Source organism: Chiloscyllium plagiosum, unplaced genomic scaffold (genome assembly GCF_037043375.1).
Source record: "Chiloscyllium plagiosum isolate Xiang-an unplaced genomic scaffold, Cpla_swu_hap1 HiC_scaffold_11, whole genome shotgun sequence".
Lineage (NCBI taxonomy): Eukaryota > Metazoa > Chordata > Chondrichthyes > Orectolobiformes > Hemiscylliidae > Chiloscyllium > Chiloscyllium plagiosum.
In genome coordinates this window covers 5,615,173-5,639,827 of record NW_028270149.1, presented here as the reverse complement: position 1 = coordinate 5,639,827, position 24,655 = coordinate 5,615,173, and the positions used below count along the sequence as shown (strand labels likewise).

Sequence of the window (24,655 nt, the reverse complement as noted above, 5' to 3'; positions counted from 1 at the left end):
GGTTGTGTGCATTTCTTTTGAAGTATTTCATATTACATGAGACCACTGAAGTGAAGTATATCTTAGTAAACTGTACTGGAAACTACAGTTTAAAATTTCACCATTCATGTCTGATCTTGGAATCTTTGCGATAGCAACTAACTGCTAAGATAAACTCGTGTTGAAATTGTCTTTCCTAATCTTCTTCCAGGTTATACTCAATAGTTATGACATCTAACAGCAAACATTAATTTATCCATTGAAAATGTATTAGAATATAAATTATAATCTACCATTTAAGGTTAGCATAAAGATGACCTATTGGAGGAGTGTGTGTAGCTTGTAGGAATGGTAGAATGTGAGTATTTAAAATGAAGGGATTCATTATGAAACATTTTTTTTCCCCCCTCTGGTAGAGAAGTCTTATAATTTAATGCTAAGCAGTTACCAGCAAACTTCAAAGACATTGATTTTACTTTTCAAAGTATGATGGAAATTTGGAATGCATTGCTCTTCAAAAGATTGGGTGTTCAGTTAATTGAAGAATTCAGGGCTATGTTTTTTTTTCATTTAGGTCAGGATTTTGAGGGAAACAGGAAAAGTGAGCAAATGAAGTTGTACATAACTGGCACAAGGGATGAAATAATCTCCTCTTGTTTCTATGTATTCCTTTATTTCAGTTTGAAAGTAATGAGCATAAAATCTTTGAGACGGTAGTTAACCAAATGTCTGTTCTTTCCCTTGTTTTCTCTCAGTACACGTACTGGAACTTTATTCCCAAAAATCTGTTTGAGCAGTTCAGAAGAATAGCAAACTTTTACTTTCTCATTATATTCCTTGTTCAGGTAAGCTGAACTATTTTGTGGCAAAACTGAACTCGGTAATTATTAGTCTTGTATGAAATGAATGATTTGATGTTGCTATGAATTTGCCAAGTTGAAAATCACACAACAGGTTATAGTCCAACAGGTTTATTTGGAAGCACTAGCTTTCGGAGTGCTGCTCCTTCATCAGGTGATTGTGGAAAATAAGAATCAGTCTGACCATTATGGCACAGAGCCTCACAGGGAGTTAACACCTTCAATACCTTATCTGGGCTGAATGACACCAATTGTTAAGGTGGACCTAAGAATGTAACTTTTCTAAAAAAGTTTTGCGATTTACAAATGAAAGAACTGAAAACAACATGGTCATTCTGAAAAAGATAAGAGCCTTAACAAAGAAGCCGGGTCTTTTTCAAAATAATTTGTTACATCACACTGTAAACTTTTGCTATAAATTCTGTGTCTTACAATCTTATTCTCCACAATCACCTGGTGAAGAAGCAGCGCTCCGAAAGCTAGTGCTTCCAAATAAACCTGTTGGACTATAACCTGGTGTTGTGATTTTCAACTTTGTACACCAGAGTCCAATACCGGCATCTCCAAATTATGAATTTGCTCTTTTTTTGTTTCTGTTAAGGTTTCCTGGTTGTTGTAGCAAGTGTCTTTAAGATGATTTATGATTTTAATGTCACTGTTTCTGCACAGATGTTTAATTGCTTGACTATTGTCTAAATTGAACTTGCCTTTAATGTCTCTGCGCTAAACAAGCATATTTATTATAATTATCAAATTCTGCTTCTCCTCCCAAAAACCCAGGTTATTGTTGATACTCCAACTAGTCCAGTAACAAGTGGACTTCCTCTGTTTTTCGTGATTATTGTGACAGCAATTAAACAAGTAAGTTATTAAAAATGTTACCATGTGATACATAACTGTCTGTCTGATTTGGTGTGAAGCAACTTTACCTTTCAAGTGCCTACTTAACATGTGAAAAAGTCATTGGTTTTTTCACAAAATAGATTTGTCTTTGTCTTAGTACTTGGAGAATGTCAGCAAGGTAGCAGTTATTTTTTTAACTACTAATAGGATGTGCGCTACATTGGCCAAGCCAGCATTTTTACCTGGCCCTAGTTGAGAAAGTATTAAGAATTGCTACTGTGGTGTAGGTAATGTTGTTAGGGAAGAGATTCTAGGATTTTTGGCCCGGGGTGGTGAAGGACAGGATATATAGTTAATCTATACACTGGGATAATCCATAAATGTAGTTCAAAGGATGGGTGGTGTACGTCTTGCAGTACTTACAGGTGATTGTGTCTCCCTGTATCTGTTTCCCTTGATCTTCTGGATGTTAATGAGCATGGCTTTGGAAGGTGCTGTTTTAAGGGACCTTACTGAATTGTTAAGTGAACTGAAACACATTAGCTTCTACATATTATTTAACGGTGTTAGACAAAGTAGAAATATATATTAGCGGTGTACAACTTATTCTTGTATTCAAATAACTTAGCAAATTTCCATTAAATTAGTGATTTATGTTTGTGCTATGTTTTCTTCGTACAGTACTTTCATTATCATCACCTGTGCAATGCCCATTGGCAGGTCCTTGTCTTATAGTGGTCTTTTCATATCTCTTACCTGTGCCAATCTTGTTATTTACCAGTAAATTCCTTCAATTTTCAAACTACCCAGCATTGATGTGTTCTCCCTCTTATTTTTCCTTGATCTTCCCCCTATAATGTCTTTTACTCTTTGCAGGGCTATGAAGATTGGCTCCGACACAAAGCTGATCACTCTGTGAATAAAAGCCCAGTTTCTGTTGTTGATGGAGGAAAGATTGTGGAAAAGCAAAGTGAAAAAATTCAGGTGAATTTTCTGGCATTTTAAAATTTTGTGTTAAAGGCATCAATTCTGTTGCTGTACTTTGCAAAATCAAATTTAAGCAATTATGTTTCAAAAGTGTTTCTTACAGAATATGCTTGCTATTGAATTCTAATAGACTGTTGACTGAGTAAATTATCATATCATATGCTCGATGAAATCATGCTAATGATCAAATTCCAAACAAGGAAAAATCTTTTTACTAAAAATACAACTGTAACTTTCAAAATATCTTTTTCATTAAAAATTGTCCATAACTTAATGATTAAACAGTTATACTGCAGTGCTAAAATTGGATCAGAAGATCAGGAAGTCATTGTCATTGGGAGTGAATGTTGTAAATATGGTGTTCCCTTTCACCAAATCCTATATTTCTAATCTACTCAAATAATTGTGCATAAGGAATAATTTTTAAATGCAGCCTTGTGGTGAAGATGGTTAAGATGTGACTGGATTTGAAGAGACTGATTCCCTTACTTCTCCATCCACCTTGAGTGAAGATACCTCCATTATCCTTCACCAGTAATGACTCCACTTGACAACCAAGTGGTATGTGAGGATGGAATCATTACTCTTCAATCATTATATACTATTAGAAATGTCAGATGTGACTCAGTTGATAACTCTCCTCCTGAAACAAACTCAAGTTGGGGCTTCATGACCCGCTGCAGGATTTGAAGACTCACTGTCACCACTTCGGGAGAGAGTGCTGTAATATTGGAAGTACTATTAGGCTGAGATCCTGAATGCTGCCCTTGAGAGGTTGAAAGATCCTATTGCACTAATTTTAAATCTAAGCCAGAACCTTCTCCTTGAAGATGTTTCTCTCTCAAACCAGTATCATGGAGATTGTGAGCTTAATTCCATTATGTTCATGACCTTTTCTGTGTTCACATTGGCAGTGAAGTTTCCTACATTAAGTATTAATTGACTGTAAAGCATTTTTTTGAATATCCTGAAGAGTCAGTGGCACAGTGCTTAGCACTGCTGCCTCACCGTGCCAGAGACCCGGATTCATTTCCCACCTTAGGCAGTTGTCTGTGTGGAGTTTGCACATTCTCCCAGTGTCTGCATGGGTTTCCTCCCACAGTCCAAAACTGTACAGGTTAGGTGATTTGGCCATGCTAAATTGCCCATAGTGTTAAGTGAAGGGGTAAATGTAGGGGAATGGGCCTGGGTGGGTTGCTCTTTAGAGGGTCGGTGTGGACTTGTTGGGCCGAAGGGCCTGTTTCCATACTGAAAGTAATCTAATCTATGGCAGATACTATGTAAATGCAAGTTTTGCTTACAGTGTACTGTTGAAACTCTTGAATTTTAGTTAACCTTTATGGTTGAGTTTTGCCGTTCCTGCCAGAATAGCCAACGTGGTTGAAAAAAGGACAGGACTACCTGCTCAGCATTCCAGGGTTTAGATGTTTCAGGTGTGATAGTGAGGCATGTAACATGGATGGAGGAAGTTGTTTTGCTGATTAAGAAGAATGTCATAGCCACACACAGAAGCAGATACAATGGCAACTTCTAAGAGGCATTTAGACAGACATGTGGTTGGCACAGACATGGTGGATCAAACGGCCTGTTCCTGTCCTGTTCCTGTCCTGTACTGTTCTATGTTGTATGTGAATCCTAAATGTTGACAATTCAACAAAGGCATTAGTGGGGGTAAATAACACCTTTATTGTGGAGAGGGATTAGTAAAAATGGTGACTGATCGGGCTGGTAATTTGTTTGTTTGAGATCGACTTGAAGAAAACATAAATTGGTAAATTTATATCCATTAACATTAAAGCTCTTTGTATAATTCCAAGAAAACAATTTTAAAGTATTTTTGAGACTTTAAATTGCTGAATAACTAGCTGAGTATTTAACCAATTCTAATAGATTAGAGATTTGTTGAGTATTGCACTATACTTTTGAAGACTCAGCTAGTTAGTCCATTCTCTTGTTTTTTTTTCAATAACCCTGAATTTCTTATTACTTCAAGTATTCATTCAGTCTCCTTTAGCTTTTCTTTAGTCATATTATGTTTGTGTGACATTCCTTTGCTTTTGTATATTGTCTTAATGACATTTTTATCATTCCTGTCACAACTTACTTGAAACAGATTCATGATTTGAGGTATAACTGTTTTTGATCGTGTCATTTTGCTTTTCATCTCCTGTTCTTGATATTGCTGTTCATAATTGCTTTGTTTTTTACTCAGATGTTATTCCAATTCTCTTCCATTGACCAACCTAAAATAACAGAACTTTGTACATCGCAAAATACGCAAGGTTACCTTTCCAGCTCTAGTGAAATTTTCCAGCTCTAATTATAGTTTCCATTTGACTTGTCACTCAGTGGTTGTTTTTGATGTTTTCCAAAGAAACAATAGATCGACCTTTAAGGTTGATCTCAACAAACTATGGTGAATGTTGGGTGTATTTTCCAAACTGACGTCACTGTTATTTCCATTTAATTGTCAGCCAAGGGCCAACCTTTCCTCACTTTCATCAAAAGTCTGTTGCTGGCTTACTGTTTATATCTGCACAGGAAGTCTATGCATAAATACCTTTAATTCCTAATTTAGTCTTGCAGATGTGAGTGTATCACTGGTGGCTGTCTGTGCAGTCATGTATATAAATATCAATTTTGGAAATGTCTCATCAGCACCTCATGTCTCATTCCAAATTTTCTTTCAACCTAAACCCCATTTTGATTCAATGTCAGAATATTAGTATTATCTGTACAACAGTCACTTGATAATACAAGGACTTGTCGCCTGTCTTTTCAGCAATATTCATATTGGAGCTTTTCATCCTGCATGTCACCAGGACAGACATAAATATACCAACCTTTTTAAAATATTACAGGAGCAAAGGGAGCCAACTGCTGGACAAAGTGCATTCACAGTTGTTTCATTTGAATTTTTTGAAAAAAAATTTCAGCTGTCCAGTCCTTAACATCAAGTTCCCTGTTGTGACGAGACACAATTTGCCATCAATTTGTGATTAAATCAAATCTCTTCCTTCACATCAGATACTGAAATTGTCTTGTTTGACTTTTGCCAAAGTCTTTAACCTATATTCTTGCATCAAACTTCATTCCCTGCTCCTGCTGCTAATTAGGTTGAAGAATAATGTTTGCAATCCGAGTGCCTTACTGGAATCTGTATTGAGTTTCAAATCACTGCGAGCATCTGCTTCCACTCAGCAGCAATGGCTACCTCTGTCACCTTTAGTCACAGTATTACTGAACCCTCTTATCTTTGCGTGGTTGTACAATACACTTTATATTTTCTGTTGCCTTTCTTGCTGACTTCCGAAACTCTACAATACATAAAATAAATATTTCACTGTCCGCATTATAGTTCATTAGCCACTGACTTTGAAGGGGGACGAAAGGATATGAGTCAGTCATTAAGACTTTAAAAATCCTCATCTTAGTTTATAATTCCCTTCTCCTTACTTCGCAACTGGTCTCTGTTATTGTCTCAGTCCTCTAGCTCTGGGCTCCTGTACATGCAGTTCTCTCCCTGCTCTGACATTTGGTGCCAAATCATTCTATTCACACTCCATTCTCTGAAGCTGCCACTGAGTCTTTCCTTATGCTAGAGTTCCTCTCCGCCCTCTCTTTATTTTTAATAATTTCTTGATCACCTGGTCCAAAGTTTTTATACTGTTCAGTGTGTTTGTCTTTGAATTTGAAGGATGTCGCATGCAAAGCATGTGTTCAGTGAGTTTTAACCTGTAATGTAATGATACTTAAATTTGCAAATGGAATAATTTAGATGAACAGCGCATCAATTTTTAAAAAATTTTTGAACCTTACCCTACAATTTTCCAGACACTGCCCTGGGTGTCATGTCAGGACATAGCAACTGGAGATAGTGGCACAGTGGTGTCTACAGTTGGGACAGAATTATTTTGGGAGTGATTATCTTTGACTCCAGACTCCACGAAGACATATAGTATTAGATTAAATTTATGAGCTAGGATACCCATCATGGATTACCACCCCACAAACTGATAGATCAGTTCTCTGTGTTGTACAACAGTGTGGCAAAAGCACAGAATGTACTCTGGGGAGGGGATTTCATCACCACCTAGATCAAGCTAGATGCCTCCTAAAGAAGGAGTCCTAAATAACAAAGCTGCTAAGCTGGGTCAGTGGTAAATGGTGAGAGGAAAATACACATTTCAGCTTGTTTACCAATATGCCTTAAATAGATTCATCTGTCTATGACATGATAATTCAGGTGACCTCTGCACAGTTCTGTAGAGTCTCATCTTTGTGCTACTACCATAGAGAGAGATGCAGTGTAGATTTAGAACAGATGTAGCAACTCCAAGCTGGTCAACAACGAGTAGAATTTTACTTGGCCACAATTTGTAAGCTTGTCTCTTTTTATATATTCCCCCACTGTACCATTTGCTACCAAGCAAGGGATCATCTTTGATTCAATGAACAGTACAGAACGGCATGCTGGGAACATACCTTAATGAGTTTGCGACCTGATGATAGTGTACATGCTAGCCTACGATTTAGATTAGATTACTTAGTGTGGAAACAGGCCCTTCGGCCCAACAAGTCCACACCGACCCGCCGAAGCGCAACCCACCCAGACCCATTCCCCTACGTTTACCCCTTCACCTAACACTACAGGCAAGTTAGCATGGCCAATTCACCTAGCCTGCACATTTTTGGACTGTGGAAGGAAACCGGAGCACCCGGAGAAAATCCACGCAGACACAGGGAAAATGTGCAAACTCCACACAGACAGTTGCCTGAGGCAGGAATTGAACCCAGGTCTCTGGCGCCGTGAGGTAACAGTGCTAACCACTGAGCCACCGTGCCGCCCACAAAGCTTGGAAGCAAAGCATCGGGGGAAACAAAGCAATCCCACAATAAACAGATCAGATTTAAGCTCTGCAGTCCTTCCACATCCAGTTGTGATTGAACAATCAAGCAAGTAATTGGAGGAGGAGGAGGTCACAGGTATATCCTTACTTTAATAACAGGGTACCCATTAGATCAGTGCAAATGAAGGTGAAGCATTTTAAAGCATCCACCTGAGATCCCCAGCATCTTAGTTGCCAGCCTTTTAGCCAGTTTTCATTTTCTTGAAAGAAACTACTGAGGGTACTGTACAATGCAAAAGTTATGGCCCACAAAACATTCCAGCAAAAGTAGTGAATAATTATGTTCCAAAGCAAGCTTCAGTCCACATCAAGCTGTTCCTGTCCAGTTTAAATACTGCAATCTACTCAGCAATGTGGAAATTTGCTCAGGAATGTCCTGCTCACAAAAAGCAGAGAAATCCAACCTGAAAAATTACTATCTCCATCAGCATTTTCCCATGCCAGTAACGGTGGGAGTGACCACTGCCCAGTGCATTGTCTATCTATAGCACATGAACTGCACAGGTTGAAGAAAACAGTTCTAACACCTTCTCAAGGGGAAAGTAGGGTCCAGCAATAAATGTTGCGCCAAGCAGTGATGCCTAGATCCTGTGTGCGAATTTAAAAACATCCTTTTGGAGATGAGATTTGGCCTACATATTGCGGATACCCTCTCTCTTGCTGTGTGACTCTACTACTGATCAAGATTTGGAGATGCTGGTGTTGGACTGGGGTGTACAAAGGTTAAAAATCATGCAACATCAGGGTATAGTCCAACAGGTTTGTTTGGAAGCAGTAGCTTTCAGAGCGCTACTCCTTCGTCAGGTGGTTGTCCAACCATTATGAAGGAGCAGCGCTCCGAAAGCTAGCACTTCCAAATAAACCTGTTGGATTATACCCTGGTATTGTGATTTTTAACTTACTACTGATCAAGTGATAGAAGGTGTTGATAGTGCTATCAAGTAACAGTTGAACACCAGAGCATGAAATTGTTGAGCAATTCGGGATCTGCTACTCTTAGTCTGTCCCAGATGTGAACACAAGTTGCAATTTGATTTGATTAGATTAGATTAGATTACAGTGTGGAAACGGGCCCTTCGGCCCAACAAGTCCACACCGACCCGCCGAAGCATAACCCACCCATGCCCGTACATTTACCCCTTACCTAACACTACGGGCAATTTAGCATGGCTAATTCACCTGACCTGCACATTTTTGGACTGTGGGAGGAAACCGGAGCACCCGGAGGAAACCCACGCAGACACGGGGAGAACGTGCAAACTCCACACAGTCAGTCGCCTGAGGCGGGAATTGAACCCGGGTCTCTGGCGCTGTGAGGCAGCAGTGCTAGCCACCGTGCCGCCCACTAATTTGGTGAGGTAACACAGGGCAGGACTTATTCACTTTAATAGTAGGGTCCTCTGATGTCTTGCTGAACATGGAGACCTTTGGTTGCATGATCGCGGTTCTTTTGAAGGTGGCGTTGCATGTAGACAGCATAGTAAAGAAGCCATTTGGTATGCTTGCCTTTATTGATCAGTGCATTCAGTATAGGAATTGGGAGGTTGTGTTACAGCTATACGGGACATTGGTCAGGCCACTTTTGGAATACTGCGTTCAATTCTGGTCTCCCTGCTGTAGGAAGGATGTCGTTTTACTTGAAAGGATTCGGATAAGATGTCATCTCCCCCCCCCCCTCCCCCCCCCCCCTCCAAGTCAAAGCAGTTTCTCAATGAATTTATGTAGTCATTGTATAGGGAGGAACAGCCAAATAAGGCAACATACACACTGGGTGACTGTTGCAATCAGCGAGTGTCAATAGTAAAGATTAAGCCATCTGCTGTTGCACAGTGAATAACTGGCTTCACATAATGAATACTTTTCACCTTGTTAAACTGACCTCACATTCTGAATGCTCCCTCATCTTGTTAAATAGCTCTACATAATGAATGCTTTTCAGCCTTGTTAACCCAATACCCTTGCTGCCAACACCTAATTAAGAGTTCTTATTTAATCTGAGTCCTGCTCAGCGGAACCTCTTGTTTCACAAAACTCAAACTTACCTCTTTCCATGCCTGCACATAGCCTATAGGCTTTTTCAGAAGGGTTTGAGCTATAGGAAAATGCTGAATAGGGTGGGGCTGTTTTTTTCCTAGAACTTCGGATGCTGATGTCCTTGGAGGGGTTTATAAAATCATGAGCATGGATAGGGTAAATAGCCAAGGCCTTTTTTCTGTGTTTGTGGAGTGCAAAACTGGAGGGCATAAAGAGGCTTAGGGTGAGCAGGGTAAAATTTAAATGGGACCCGAGAAGCAGCTATTTCACATGGGTGATGTATGTATAGAACAAACTGTCAGATAGTGATGGAGGTTGGTACAGCTACAATATTTAAAAGGCATCTGGACAGGTACACGAATAGGAAAGGTTTAGAGGGATGAGCGCCAAAAGCTGGCAAACGGGGCTAGATTAATTTGAGATAACTGGTCTACATGGATGAGTTGGACTGAAGGGTCTGTTTCTGTGCAGTGCAACTCTAAGTCACATCAAAGCAGTATTTAACAGTACCTGATCAATGAAAATTTGGGACTATCCTCTCCACAGGTTGAGTTCCCCCTAAGCACAAAGGAAGGTGGGTATGAATACTGGAGGTCAGGCATCACTGCAGGGGTTCAGCATATACACTACTTGATCAAAAACCTTCCTTTATCATAAGGGTAGAGGTGTGGATGTTCGTTGCTGATTGTATAATATTTAGCAATTTCAATATCTGATTCCATCCGCCAGCAAATGCTGTACAAAATCTCTATGATCTAATAAATGATGAGTGATACTTGTGCACTGGAAGAACCAGACAATGGCTCTTACCTGCAAGAGGATCCAAATATCATCTTTTGACATTCACTGCCATTATTAGCACCTTTTTGGAGTTAACATTAACTGGAACCTGAACTAGTTAGTTTTATGAATACTGTGGCTGCAAGAGCAGGTCAGAGGCTTGGGAATTGTGCTGAAAGTAACTCACCACCTGACTGCTCAGAACCTGGCCATCTGCAAGGCAGGAATGTGATTCAATACTTGCCTGCACGGGTGTAGCTCCAGTAACACCCACAGGTTTTGATCACTATCCATTGACAAGTCATCTTTACTACCACTCTGCAGTAAAGTTGTTTTCTAAAAGTGCGCTAAAATAATTTAGAGGCACCTTAGCCTGCAGCTTGAAAATCCATGATCTCTAATATCTAGAAAGGCAAGGGCAGCAGATACAAAGAACAATCACCACCTTAATTTTCCTCTAAGCCAGATATCATCTTGACTTGGAACTGATTTTTTTTTCCTTCAGTTTCACTGGGACAAAACCTTGCAACTCCATCCCTCACAGCACTAACAGCTTTGCAGCTATTCAAGCAGTTAGCTTGTCTGCTCCTTTTTAAGGGCATTTAAAGAATAGGTAATCAGCCACATTCCACCAATAACTAAAATATTAGTCAGCATATGGCATATAGGGATTCCTTGCTCACATACTTTGTTCAAAGCTAAGGTTCATTTAGTGGACATTTTACAGTTTTTTTGATTCCCTTATTATAGCTCATTAGTTTATCCTGATTTATCTTGTCCACTTGAGAGGTATTGAATCATTGATTTGACCTGTTTTGCTTACCTGATGTCTTTTTTTTATTGTTTGTGACTTATGAATATTATAAGCTAGATCAGCACTTATTGCTCGACGAAGATTTTGAGTCTGCAAGGTACAAAACTGATATTCAGGGGCTCTAGCTCCAACTAATTGCATATAGTGCCTTTTGAAGAAATCAGAAGCAGGGTTTCAAAACAAAATACTGGTTTGAAATCCCATTTTTCTTTAAGTCAAGGTGGCTGAACCTGAGTAGAGTATATTTAAGTATGAGTGACTTTGAAACTACTGGAACAAGTATGATACACAATGTAAAACCTTAGAATTGTCATCATAAGGCAATTTGATCCTATGTGCTTCTGATTTTACTTGATGGTCAAATTGTGAAGGTCAAGCCCACAAAAGGTAAATAGGAATCTCCAGGGCTATAAATTGTTAATATTGGATTGGCTAGCATTCAAAACTTTTTTTTTCTGCTGTGTCTGTGTCCCTCTCTCTGCGTCTGTCTGTGTCCCTCTCTCTGCGTCTGTCTGTGTCCCTCTCTCTGCGTCTGTCTGTGTCCCTCTCTCTGCGTCTGTCTGTGTCCCTCTCTCTGCGCGTCTGTCTGTGTCCCTCTCTCTGCGCGTCTGTCTGTGTCCCTCTCTCTGCGCGTCTGTCTGTGTCCCTCTCTCTGCGCGTCTGTCTGTGTCCCTCTCTCTGCGCGTCTGTCTGTGTCCCTCTCTCTGCGCGTCTGTCTGTGTCTGTCTGTCTGCGCGTCTGTCTGTCTGTCTGTCTGCGCGTCTGTCTGTCTGTCTGTCTGTGTCACTTAACAAGGGGGGCTGGATTGAATGATTCCTTTTTCCTTTCCTATTAAATCAGTAAATAATCAAATCTTTTTTAGGTTGGGGATATTGTGTGTGTGAAAGAAGATGAAACGTTTCCATGTGATCTCATCCTGCTATCCTCAAGTAGGGAAGATGGCACCTGCTATGTCACTACTGCTAGTTTGGATGGGGAATCAAGTCAGAAGGTAAAAACAAAACGTCTCAATCCATCCAAATCTTCTGTGTAATGTGTAACAGATGTTATGTCACTTTGTGTTGCTATAACTTGAGTGCAGTGCAAAATATCCCCAACAAAATACTTATCACTTTTTTTGACTTAATATAAAGAGATAAATTTGTGTAATAGTATTTGTCTAGGTGATACAGGAATATATTTTCGTCTTCTCCGCAAACAATATCTCAAAGGAAAGTAAATCACAGGTGTTTGAAATATGCATGTTTAAAGTGTATCAGTAGCTTATGATTCAAATTCTGAGCTTTATTTGCTGCTTGTAAAGTAAGTAAAATGCTAAGCAAAGAAAATAAAGTCAGATTGCAGCTATGAAAGAATCAGCATTTCTGAAGAGATCTTTCATCTGAATCGGGTGAAGTTGGAGATGTAGCATAGGCAGGGAAATAGATTTGGTTTGAGATAAAAGAACAGAAATTAAAGATGTTAGTGAAGGCAGAAGAGATTCCGTGGCAAAAGTGTTAATGGCATGAGGCAAAAGGATGGGGTAGTGGGGCAGGAAAAGAAATAAAAATCTGGCAGATTTTAAAAATATATTATCTCCTAAATCCTTGATTAAGGAAGGCACTTCGTATTGTGTGCAACTACGTGATTATTATGAGCCATTTACTCTGTGTGCCAGTCATTGATATAAGAAACATAAATTCTGTGATTGCACTTCCCATCAATAATTTAAAGTTTGGTAAAGGTTGCACCTGTTCGCCATCAATAAAATGTTGACATATAAATAAGCTGCAGACCTTTTGCTGCTTTGTCAAGCTCTGCTGCAACTGTAACAGCATTAAAAACATTCCAATCTGCCCTCCCTCTGAGAAATACCATTGAACAACATGTACTATTGTCCAAGCATGAATAGAATTTAAAGGAGCTACATTACTGTGTATCTTTACCTCATTCTTAACAAAATCTTTTCATCAGTTTTTAACACTCCCAATCACACTGCTACCAAATACTACACCATCCAACAAATTCTGATCTATATCAGCAATCTATTGAAGCAGCTGGGACATATTACTGTTGAAGGTACTCTGAACGCAAATTGAAATTGCTGCCTTTTGATCTTTAATGTGATTTTAATAATCAGCTAGTCTTGATGTTATTGCATTGTAAGTCCAAGCCCAAACTGCATTTCCATAATCCAATGGTAACTTTGGCTCCTTTTGTTTTCCCCCACAGGTAAGACACATCTCCGACTTGTATGTCTTTCCTGGAATTACCTTGATTTCTTATCTTTCAGGTTTCACTTTTAAATTTTTAATTTATATTTGTATTTACAGTCTGATTATCTGTTTTGTTTTGTCACCTACCTAGCTTCTAATTGTTAGTAATTTGCCTTTGTATCTGTTTGACATTTCCTCCCATGAAAGTTAAATTTGTTATTATCAAGCAAGGATATGGATTGTGAAAAGGAGCCATGAAATGACCTTGACAAGTAGAGTTAGAGAGTCTCAAAGCATTCTATACATTAAAACAAGCAGGTAACTAGGGAGAAGATAGGATCATTTTAAGGATAAAGGAGAAAACTTAGGCTCAGAGGCAGAGGATGTGGGTGAAATCCTAAATCGATACTGTCAGTATTCACCCAGGTAAGGAATGTGGCTGAGTGAGATAGTGTGGAGTATCCTAATATGCTAGGGAATTTTGAGATTGTTAGAAGTAATGTTGAAGAGCATTAACGTGGATAAGTCCCCGGGGCCTGTTGGTATCTAGTGAGAGAAGCAAGAGAGGAGAGTTCTGGGATCTTGACAAACATCTTGGTATCCTCATTAGCCACAGGAGAGCTCCCAGAAGACTGGCGAGCAGCTGATGTCATTTCTCTGTAGAATAAGGGAAATAGGGATAATCCAGGAAACTCTTGACCAGTGAGTCTCATATCAGTGGTAGGAAAGCTATTAGAGAGGATTCTTAAGGATAGGATTTACACTGATTTAGAAAAACCTGTCCTAATTAGGGACAGTCAGTGTGGATTTGTGAGACAGGTCATGTCTTACTACTTTGAATTTTTTGAGGAGAGGATTAAAGGGATTGATGAGGATAGAGCAGTGGATGTTGTTTACATGAACTTAGTAAGGCTTTTGACAAAATCCCTTGTGGGTGGCTTATCCAGAAGATTAAATGCATGGGATCCATGGTGATCTGCATGGATTAAGAATTGATTTGCCCACAGAAGGCAGAGATTAGTGGTGGAAAGATGTTTTTCAGGCAGGAGGTTTGTGACTAGTGTTCCAAAGGGAGCTGCACTGGTCCTCTGCTGGTTGTGATATACATAATGATTTGAATGAAAATGTAGGTGCGTAGGTTAGTAAGTTTGCAGATGATATCAAGATCGGTGGAGTTGTGGATAGTGTAGAAGGTTGTCAAAGGATACGGCAAAGTACAGATCAGTTGCAGATATGGGTGGAGAAATGACATATGGAGTGTAATCTGGGTAAATGTGCTGTACTTTGGGAGATCAAATGTTCAGGAAAAGTATACACTTAATGGCAGCCTTGAACAGCATTGATGTACATAGGGATCTTTTGGGTTCAAGTCCAAAACTCCCTGAAAGTGGCCACACGAGTAGATATGGTGGTAAGGAAGGTGTATGGCATGCTTGCATTTACTGGTCAGGAATTGAGTACAAGGATCAGGATATCACATTGCAGCTTTAAGACTTTGGTCAAACCACACTGAATGAATTCACAAGAATTGAACACAACCCCTTTGTGGGCCAAAGGGCTCATTCCTGTGCTGTTTGTCCTGTGTTCTGCAACCTGTAGTCAGAGTCTTGAGCTTAAGTTAACTGTAAATAATGAATGTGTTTTTTATTCTCAACAAGACATACTTTACTGTGCCAGACACTAGTGCGTTCCGTACAGAGATGGAAGTTGATTCTTTGAGCGCCATCATTGAATGTGAACAACCTCAGCCTGACCTTTACAAGTAAGTTTTTTTTTGTTTGTTTGACCCCTGCTGAAAGTACGGAGTTCACTTTATCTCTGAAAAGATAAGCTGACCTATATGTTGACCATATCAACTTAACTAAAATAGTACTTGACTTGCTGTATTGAATTACAAGGATAGCTAGAATATATTTTGCTTGCATCCCCTCTGTTTTGAGTATTATGATGTTCATAATATTAAAATGATCGGATAAGATTTGACTTGGAAAAGTTCGGGGCGAATGAAGAACATAGGAAAATATTTGTCAAACTAGATTTAAGCTATTTTGAGAATGAAATTGGGAGGTTTTTCTCTCAAAAGAAAAATCTGAAAGAACACTGCCCTCATCATTCAGTGTTGAAAGCTTACAAGGATGGATTTAAATTTGGGAGGAGTATAAAGAGATGCATGGAGCTAAGGCAGATTAATCCATATAGATCATCTCTGGTATAATTGAATGGTAGTGCAAGTTCAAGAGTCTGAATGGCCACCTTATCCAATTTTCCATCAGGTCTAGGAGATTCCATCGCGTTACTTCAGTACATCAGAGAATGTTGTAGTGTATGGGCATTATGCTTTGTAACAATGATGTATTTCACAAACTGATACATCTGTAGTAATTTGGTATCACTGATCTCCTCCTCTGGCGTGTTCCTGAATTTTAAAGTGCTTTCCTTTTGAACGCATTATGAAGGTTATTATTTCTATTCAGATGTGCTTGTCTTTTTATGTTAGATGCTAATATTAAAACCATGATCACACTTGCCTATTCTATTTCAACTGCCCTCTATTTTCAGATCAGTTAGTTTAAATTGTATTAATGCAAAATCTCCAGAACTTTTTTGCACCTGTTAATTATTTAAAAAATTGAAAACATTTTAGTATTACAAGTAATTATAGAAGCAAAAGGGCAAATGGCATTCCTGAAAGAATCCAGAAAAGTTTGTTGACCATTTTAAACAAAATGAACAAGCTTTTCAATCAACTTTCTGCTGTTTGGATGTTCCCAGAAGAGTGAGTGAGTGCTATCATTTCAGAAATCATAATGGTTGTTGAATTTCACAAAGGAATTACTGGAAACTAAATGATGGTAGACATTTTGACACCACGTTGATGTGCAAAATTCATACTTTGTTTTTGTATAACTTTTTTTCACCTTTTTTTTTCTATTTATGATCCCAGCTGATACTACCACTGTACATGTCAGGTTCGAGAATGAAATCTGCCACCATAGAAAACTTTCATTTGTGAAAAATTCTATACCAGCAATTCTTGGTTAGGGAATTTACCTATTTTTAAAAGCTGTCATTTAAGCTCAGTTTAGACTCTATTGATTACTCTACAGTTCAGTTAAAAATATCACAACATCAGGTTGTAGTCCAACAGGTTTATTTGGAAGCACTAGCTTTCAGCGCTGTTCCTTTATCGGGTGTGTTAAGACGGACCCGCCGGGGTCCCGTCTTTGCGTGTTCTTTTGGAAGGAGAGACTCACACTGGCAACTATGATTAGACGCAGACAGCAGTTTATTCACAGAATCTTAACTGATACAACGAATCTACAAGCATGCATTCGTTGGAGAAGGCGTTCTGCCTTCCCGTTCAAAGTTGACACAATTATACTTCGCGCTGCCTGGAGTCCCCGGTCAGTTCGCCTTCCCCATTGGTCCATTCATCTGCGCGCGCTGGGGATCCGTCCTCCTATTGGCCGCATCGAAGTGCCTGTCCAGCTCCTGCTGTGCTTGACAATGGCTCAGCCATCCCCGGGAGCGGTTCCGATCCCGTATTCAATAGTCCATTGTGTCAAGGAATTACTATGCGTCTGACAGGCTAGCCATTTTCAATAGTTTTAGTTTAACTAAATTGTCAATTACACTTATCATCTTTAGACTTAAATAGAGCCATTCACACTCACTAGTTACAGGTTCCGATAGAGCAATTCACACTTGTCTAACTGTTACAGATTCCGATCAGTTTCTTTATTAATCCCGAGTTTCGATGGGGCAATTGATACTGGCTGGTATTTACAGGCTCCAAGATTTAATTAACATTATGCATATCCCTTACAAGCTCCAGCAGTCATGCAATCGCCTGCAGCAGCTCGCTTGGCTGTTGTTAACCATTTCAGGGCTGGAAGTGTCACCCTCCCTAGCCCTACATTAAACACCGCAGTGAAATCTCCCCAACAGGTGGCTATAGAGTATAAGATCATAAGGCACAGAATTGATAGCATTCTGTGTCTTGCGATCTTATACTCCACAGCTACCTGATGAAGGAGCAGTGCTCCGAAAGCTAGTCCTTCCAAATAAACCTGGTGGACTACAACCTGATGTTGTGATTTTTAATTTTTGGATTTGGAGGCACTGGTGTTAGACTGATGTGTACAAAGTTCACAGTGGAAGTGGATATGATCAGTTAAGAAGAACTTAAGCCCTGCTGTACATGGGTAATTTCTCAGGATTTGAGTCTTTGTTATCTGATGGCGTCAGGGAGTAGGTTGAAACTGCTTTGCTAAAATCTTTGATGTTCATTCAGTTTGTTTTTTTAATTCTTTATGGAATAAATGTCTACTGTGTTCAAGAAACTGTAGCCTTGTGTGACTGTTTCAGTGACTTGCCACCAAAGTTAACTAGCTATACAGAACAACCTTGGTTATCTGAACAAGATCTGAAGGTCCCATTCAAGCACACTGTTTGCTCACTGACCAGACTGAATCCAGTGCCGCTGGCTGCCTGGAGGTCACCCAAGCGATGTGGAGTCCTGGATTCGCTCCCTTGGGAAATCGCTCAGAGTCCCAACTCAGACTGCACCCTCTTCTACAATCGAGCACCATCTGCAACCCTCCTGACCTCAAGTGGCTGGCTTCCTGCCACTTGAAACCCCTACCTCTGCCCTGTCACAGACTCGTGGCAGAGAGATTGAGAGGACACTGGTGAGGAGTCGGGATGAGGGGGCCACACTGGCCTAAGCAATAACCGCCCATTGCTGTGGTGGGTTTGGGACCTCAGGAACAGTTCGTCCCTCCTGCTCTTCTCGCAACACAGCTTGTCCATAAGTCACTGACCACCAATTCATGCCAGACGCCCTGTCTGAGATCCTGATCTTTAAACTGTCGTTGACAGCCCTCAAACAGAGGCCCTGGCAGGAATGTGCGAGTGACATGCTGAAGAGAGTAGCTACCTTGTAGCAAATGGTGAAGGGAGCATGATCAGTTATCCAAACAAAATACTCTCCGCCTATGTCATTTGGATAATCACGGCTGCACTATATCCTGCTAGTTCTACCCTGAGTAGCAATTGGCATCGATAGTGATCTTGGGATTACTATCCTTTTTTTTTTTGAGGAGTTAATATTTAGCTTGTTTCTAAACTCCGTCTTCTACTTTTAGGACTTATTTTTTGTCCCTTCTTTGAACTTTGGTGCTAAAATAAAACAAAAATGTGTACCATGGCTACGAGTTGCTCACCTTCTCCCTTCCCAAACGCTGCACTGAGAAATCATGCCATCCTGGACTCTCTCTCTTAGAGAATGTTGTCCCTCGGGTCCCTTTAAATCTTTCCCCTCTCACTTCAAACCTATGCCCTCTAGTTTTGGACTCCCCTACCTTGGCAAAAAGACATCGGCTATTCACCCTATCTAACCTCTATAAGGTCACCCCTCAGCCTCTGCTCCAGAGAAAATAACCCAGCCTATTCAGCCTCTCCCTATAATTCAAGCCCTCAAACCTCAGCAACATCTTTGTCAATCTTTTCTGCATCATTTCCAGTTTAGCAATATCTTTCTGACAGCAGGGAGACCAGAATTGAATGTAGTATTCCAAAAGTGGCCTTTTGAGGTGAAAATTTTCCATTTCAACTTAGCCCTTTCATTCCTTCCAAATACCAAATCCCTCATTTCAAGTAATCTTCCATTTGGAAGACGTCTGGATTACATCAAATATCTAAGACAAGCAAGACTTCAAATCAGAAGTTCAGGATTCAAAGATTTTAGTCGTAGACTGTTCATTTTCAGAAGACTTGGGAACTGATGATGATTACAATTAAAGTAAATCTCCCAAATATAACTTCACACTTTGATATCAATTCACAGGAAATCTAATGTCACCATCTGCGACATACTTACTTTCTTTCAGAGCAATACAACAGATAGCATAAAGTTCTACTGACTGCTTTCTTGGAGATCAGCTGATCTCTCCATCTACAAACTTTATCGCAAAATAGAATTGTGTATGTATGCATGCCAGTGTTTTCAATCTACTGCAAAGTTAGTATCCCTTCCAACAATTCAATCATGCTCCTCCCAGTCACTGTGCACAATCTTTGTATCAATTTGATGAAGCAGAGAATCCCAATCCAATCTCTTCTGCATCACAAAGATTGCCTACATGTAACTCCATAACATCGGCCATATCTACCTCAGCCTTATCAGTGTGAAAATTATCATTTAAGCCTTCAGGTCTTTCTACAGCAATGCTTGCCTAGCCAGCCTCCAATATTCTAACTTCCTAAAGCAACCTCCTTAGTCGTTCACCTGTAGTCACAGTGGTTGATTTTCTTTTGCAAAGATGTAAAGATACAAAGATGTAAAAGGGACCTAAGGAACAACTTTTTCAAGTAGAAGGTGGTGCGTGAATGGAACGAGTTTCAGAGGAATTGGTGGAGGCTGGTACAATTACAGCATTTTTAAAAAGTATCTGGATGTGTATATGAATATGGACCAAATGCTGGTAAATGGAACTAGATTAATTTAAGATATTTGGTCAACGTAGACTAGTTGGACTGAAGGATCTGTTACTGTGCTACATAACTCTGACTCTAAACTCAAGAATTTTTGACTAGCCACTGATTAAATCTAATTGAATTGTTAAATACCATTTAACTACTACAGATTTGGAAGGAGTAGCCAACCACAATGAGGCTTTTTATTTTAATCCAAGGCAATTTTATTTGTCTAATTGCGTACAGTGTGTCAGGTAATATACTCTTATTTTTTTAAGACCATAAGACGTAGGAGTTGGAGGTAGGCTATTCAGCCCACTATTTTCAATTCCACTGTCCTACTACATTCCCCTAACACTTGTTTTCTTTAATGGTTAGAAATCTGTCCATCTTGGCCTTATTTGGAGCTTTATGCTATACATTACAGAGCTAATTCATTCAGAGCCTGATATTCCTGTTGTCTGGAAATGTAAGAGGAGACATTTGCACCTAAGCTAAGGGGCCAGGCTTATCATGGTATTAAATGCGTGTTAATCTTTTTTTATTCCCTTTTGAAGACCATCAATAATACCCTTACTAGCATAAAATTCACTAAAGAGGAGGAAAACAACAAACTAGATGTCGCAGTAGAGCGAACAGGCAATGGGGAACTTCAAACCAGCATCTACAGGAAAACAACACATACAGACCAAATACTGAACTACAGAAGCAATCGTCCCAACACCCACAAACAGAGCTGCATTAGAACGTTATTTCAATGAGTCACCACACACACTGTACAGAGGAATCACGAAGAGCAGAGGAAAATACCTATAGAGTGTATTCAAAAAGAACGGGTACCCAATGAACACAGTCCACAGATTTCTCAGCAACAATCCCAAACAAGCAGACAGAATGTGTCCAGAAACCCTAGCCACTCTCTCCTACATCAAAGACATCTCAGAAATGACTGCCACACTACTCCGACCTCTTGGCATCGTGGTAGCCCACAACTGTTTCACTGATGAAGTTTCATGATATCCACTTGTTAGTCAGCAGCTTGTGAATTCCACTTGCGCCTTTAGATAAGACACAAAGGTGTTCAAATAAAAGCAAGATTTTCCTCCCCTTTTGATGCTGTTTTCTTCTGCTTAATTTCTTAAGGTATCGAATTTTCACTGTGTACTGTTCCATGGTGCCTGCGAACTACTGGTATCTCATGCTGTTACCCCATATCTGACCTGAGTGTTGAATGTCAGCTGACTATGCCATTATGGTCCCAGCACAGCCTGATGATGTCCTCCCAAACTCTCCCCACAGCAAATGATGGTTGAGTCACTAAGTAGTGGAAACCCTTGGCCTTTTCCTGACAATGCTTCAACCCAGTGATCTTGTGAAGTTAACTGTAGAACATCTGCCATCCCAGTCTACCAAGACTAAATCAGCACAAATCTGAGTTTTTTGTTCACACAGAACACAGTGTCAAATGGATTTTGAGGACAAGTTGTTTTCATAGTCAAAGTTGGGTTGTTTTTTTTTTGTATATAATTTGCAGATAGAGAAAATTCAATGGTAATGAAGCTGTTAATTTGAAAATAGTATGTCACTTTTGAGATTCAATTTGAAAGACCAGGACATCTTTCTGTTTTAAGTTAAAGTACCTACTTGTGTTAAATTCAAGTACAAAAAAAATTACAAAAAAAAAATAGATAAGCTGCGGAACTGGGCAGAAAGGTGGCAAATGGAGTTCAATGTAGCTAAGTGTGAGGTGATTCACTTTGGTAAGAGTAACAAAAAGATGGGGTACTGGGCTAATGGTTGGATACTTGGTAGTGTGGATGAGCAGAGGGATCTTGGTGTCCATGTACACAGATCTTTGAAAGTTGCCACCCAGGTAAATAGTGTGGTGAAGAAGGCATATGGCGTACTGGCTTTTATTGGTAGAGGAATTGAGTTCCAGAGTCCTGAGGTCATGTTGCAGTTGTATAAGACTCTGGTGCGGCCGCATCTGGAGTATTGTGTGCAGTTTTGGTCGCCATACTATAGGAAGGATGTGGAGGCACTGGAACGGGTGCAGAGGTGGTTTACCAGGATGTTGCCTGGTATGGTAGGAAGATCATATGAGGAAAGGCTGAGGCACTTGGGGTTGTTTTCATTGGAGAAAAGAAGGTTTAGGGGTGACTTGATAGAGGTGTACAAGATGATTAGGGGTTTAGATAGGGTCGACAGTGAGAATCTTTTTCCACGTATGGAGTCAGCTATTACGAGGGGGCATAGCTTTAAATTAAGGGGTAGGTATAGGACAGATGTTAGGGGTAGGTTCTTTACTCAGCGAGTCGTGAGTTCATGGAATGCCCTGCCAGTAGCAGTGGTGGACTCTCCCTCTTTATGGGCATTTAAACGGACATTGGATAAGCATATGGAGGATAGTGGGCTAGTGTAGGTTAGATGGGCTTGGATCGGCGCAACATCGAGGGCCAAAGGGCCTGTACTGCGCTGTATTCTTCTATGTAAACCCACCAACACACTAAAGCAGCAGCTAATGAACTTGAAAGCTCCTATACAGACAACAAGCAAAACTAATATGATTTATAAAGTGTCTTTCAAGAACTGTAACAAACTCTACATTGAACAAACAGGCAGAAGACTAGCCACTCAGGATACATGAACATCAACTAGCCACTCTCACTAGGATCTTTACATACGGATGAGGAAGGACACCACATTTTGACTGGGACAACACATCCATCCTAGAACAAGCCAAACTGAGACACGTGCGAGAATTCCTAGAATCATGGCACTCCAACCGGAACAAACACATTTCCTCTGGGGGTGCTAAATGGGTTCCAAGTCAAAGTACAGGAAATGACATCACCAACCCAAGGAAACCTAAACACAAATAAAAAGCAAGCCATATCAGCAGTGTTTCACTGGACTCTCTCACTAGTAATATTACCTAGTATGATATTGTCTAAAAATTAAAGCACCCAGGAATCGCTATCTTGTCAAAGAGGGTAATTGCAGCAGCATTTCTGGTCTAACTATACCAGTGGATGAAAAATGGTTTAGCAATAGACACAATGACAAACAATTCATGAAATCACTGGACACGCATGTGCAGTGCTTCTAGTGATATCTGGTCTTCAACTGCTCACTTCCACTGTAATTACAAATGAACACCTCCACACCAATTTGCCTCATGTCAGTCATCTCTGAGTAGGTTGAAGGGCAGTAAGGTAGATCACCTCTGTTGTGTTTTGCATAGCAGAACAGGTGCTGCTCTGGTCACCTATTTTCACTTTCTATTGCTCTCCACATTCCTAATGAGTATGTTGCACAAGAATGTTAAAAACAAGTGTTTAACTATTTAATCCATCGAACCAGCTCTGTTCTTTGGTTGCTTTGGTCTCTTTATTTCAAATTCTGTATTCTCGCATCTATTCTTTGGTGAGAACAGGCAAACCGAACCTTATCCTTTGAGAAAACATTGTGGTAGTGTTGGAGAGTTTTGTACAGCTTTGCAAAACTCTCATGTTTGAGTGTAGTGCAAGTTAAATTTCGGTCTATTGTCATTGTGTTCTTTTCCTCTACCATTGTGATCACGTTCTAATGCATCCCATATTGGTTACACAGTTGAAATTGGAGCTGTTGGGAAACTACTACAATAAACTTGGATATCTAAAATAAATGCTTAACCTACTGGTATATCACTTTTTTTTTTTTCTTTCTTGGCTATTGTGACAGGTTCAAGTAGTTGAGTGTATCAAAACGTTTTTAATAAATAAATCTCCCATTCTGATATCAAAAGCTCAATTATTCTGTAACTCCTTTGCTAATAACCTCATCGTTTAAGTAAATTGAACCATTTTAATATGAGCTGTATCAGGTGGGGATCTCTTTAAATATAATTCTGATATTTATAATCAAAGTTATAATTGCACGACAAAAAACAGAAGATTTTGTTTCTGAACTCTTCCTTGCACTTTTTTTTAAGTTGGTCTAAGTGTTATGAAGATGTGGGTAAGAGCTTTGAGAGTAAAAGCTAGCAGTGACAGCACCAACTGTTCTCCATAAGACACAATGTAACATGTGCTCCAGCTACTGGGGTAGCTGATCTAATTAGAATCTGTTTTGTCCTTTCCAGGCAATCCAGGTTAAATTATAACCCAAAAAATACCAAATTAAGTTTGAATTGACAATCTTAAAAGCCAATCACACAATCTGATACTTTGGGGTCTAAGCCCAGGGAAAATTGAACAGTTGGGAGGAGAACTGCCACCAGACCAAAAGCTGTAGACTACTAAACAGAACACAGAGGTACTTGTCGAGAGAAGGAATTTGCATAAAGAAATCTCAATACTGACCTTGAGAGCCAATCTACTGACAATGATAAAGAGACTGTTTGACTGCTGGCTGGTTTTAAAATTTGGATTTTTCTGTAAATCTTAATTGGGAGTTTTATCGGACTGGTGTTACAGAATGGAAGGTAAAAGATAGGTTGGAGGAAGGGCTTGTAAATAGTGGTTAGTTAATTATTCTCAGTTATCCTTAAAGAAATTAAGTTGTTTAATTTTAATTGGCACTCTAATTTTTACAGATTACTGCACATGATAAACCAGCAACACAGAAAAGATTTAAATTAAGTAGGAGGGTTTTACCCCGTGCCATAACATAAGAATCAGCAAGCCTGAAAAGAGGCTTATCTAGGTATTATCTTCGATGTTCCTTATCAACACAGTGTGAACCTATTCATTTGGGTGGCCTTGTTTTTTTTTAAAAAAAAACCTCGACTCATCG

General features: G+C 39.7%; 1 protein-coding gene across 4 annotated transcripts in view; it reads left to right on the top strand.

Moving 5' to 3' along the window:
• Nucleotides 1–24,655, top strand: part of LOC122557439 (phospholipid-transporting ATPase IG-like) — a 164,945-nt gene that overhangs the window by 41,824 nt on the left and 98,466 nt on the right. For all 4 annotated transcript variants that reach the window (XM_043705187.2, XM_043705184.2, XM_043705191.2 and 1 more), the window contains exons 3-7: nucleotides 735–824; nucleotides 1,620–1,700; nucleotides 2,559–2,666; nucleotides 12,070–12,198; nucleotides 15,061–15,164. In XM_043705187.2, coding sequence (XP_043561122.2) covers nucleotides 735–824; nucleotides 1,620–1,700; nucleotides 2,559–2,666; nucleotides 12,070–12,198; nucleotides 15,061–15,164 — 512 coding nt within the window. The remainder of the gene's footprint in view (nucleotides 1–734; nucleotides 825–1,619; nucleotides 1,701–2,558; nucleotides 2,667–12,069; nucleotides 12,199–15,060; nucleotides 15,165–24,655) is intronic.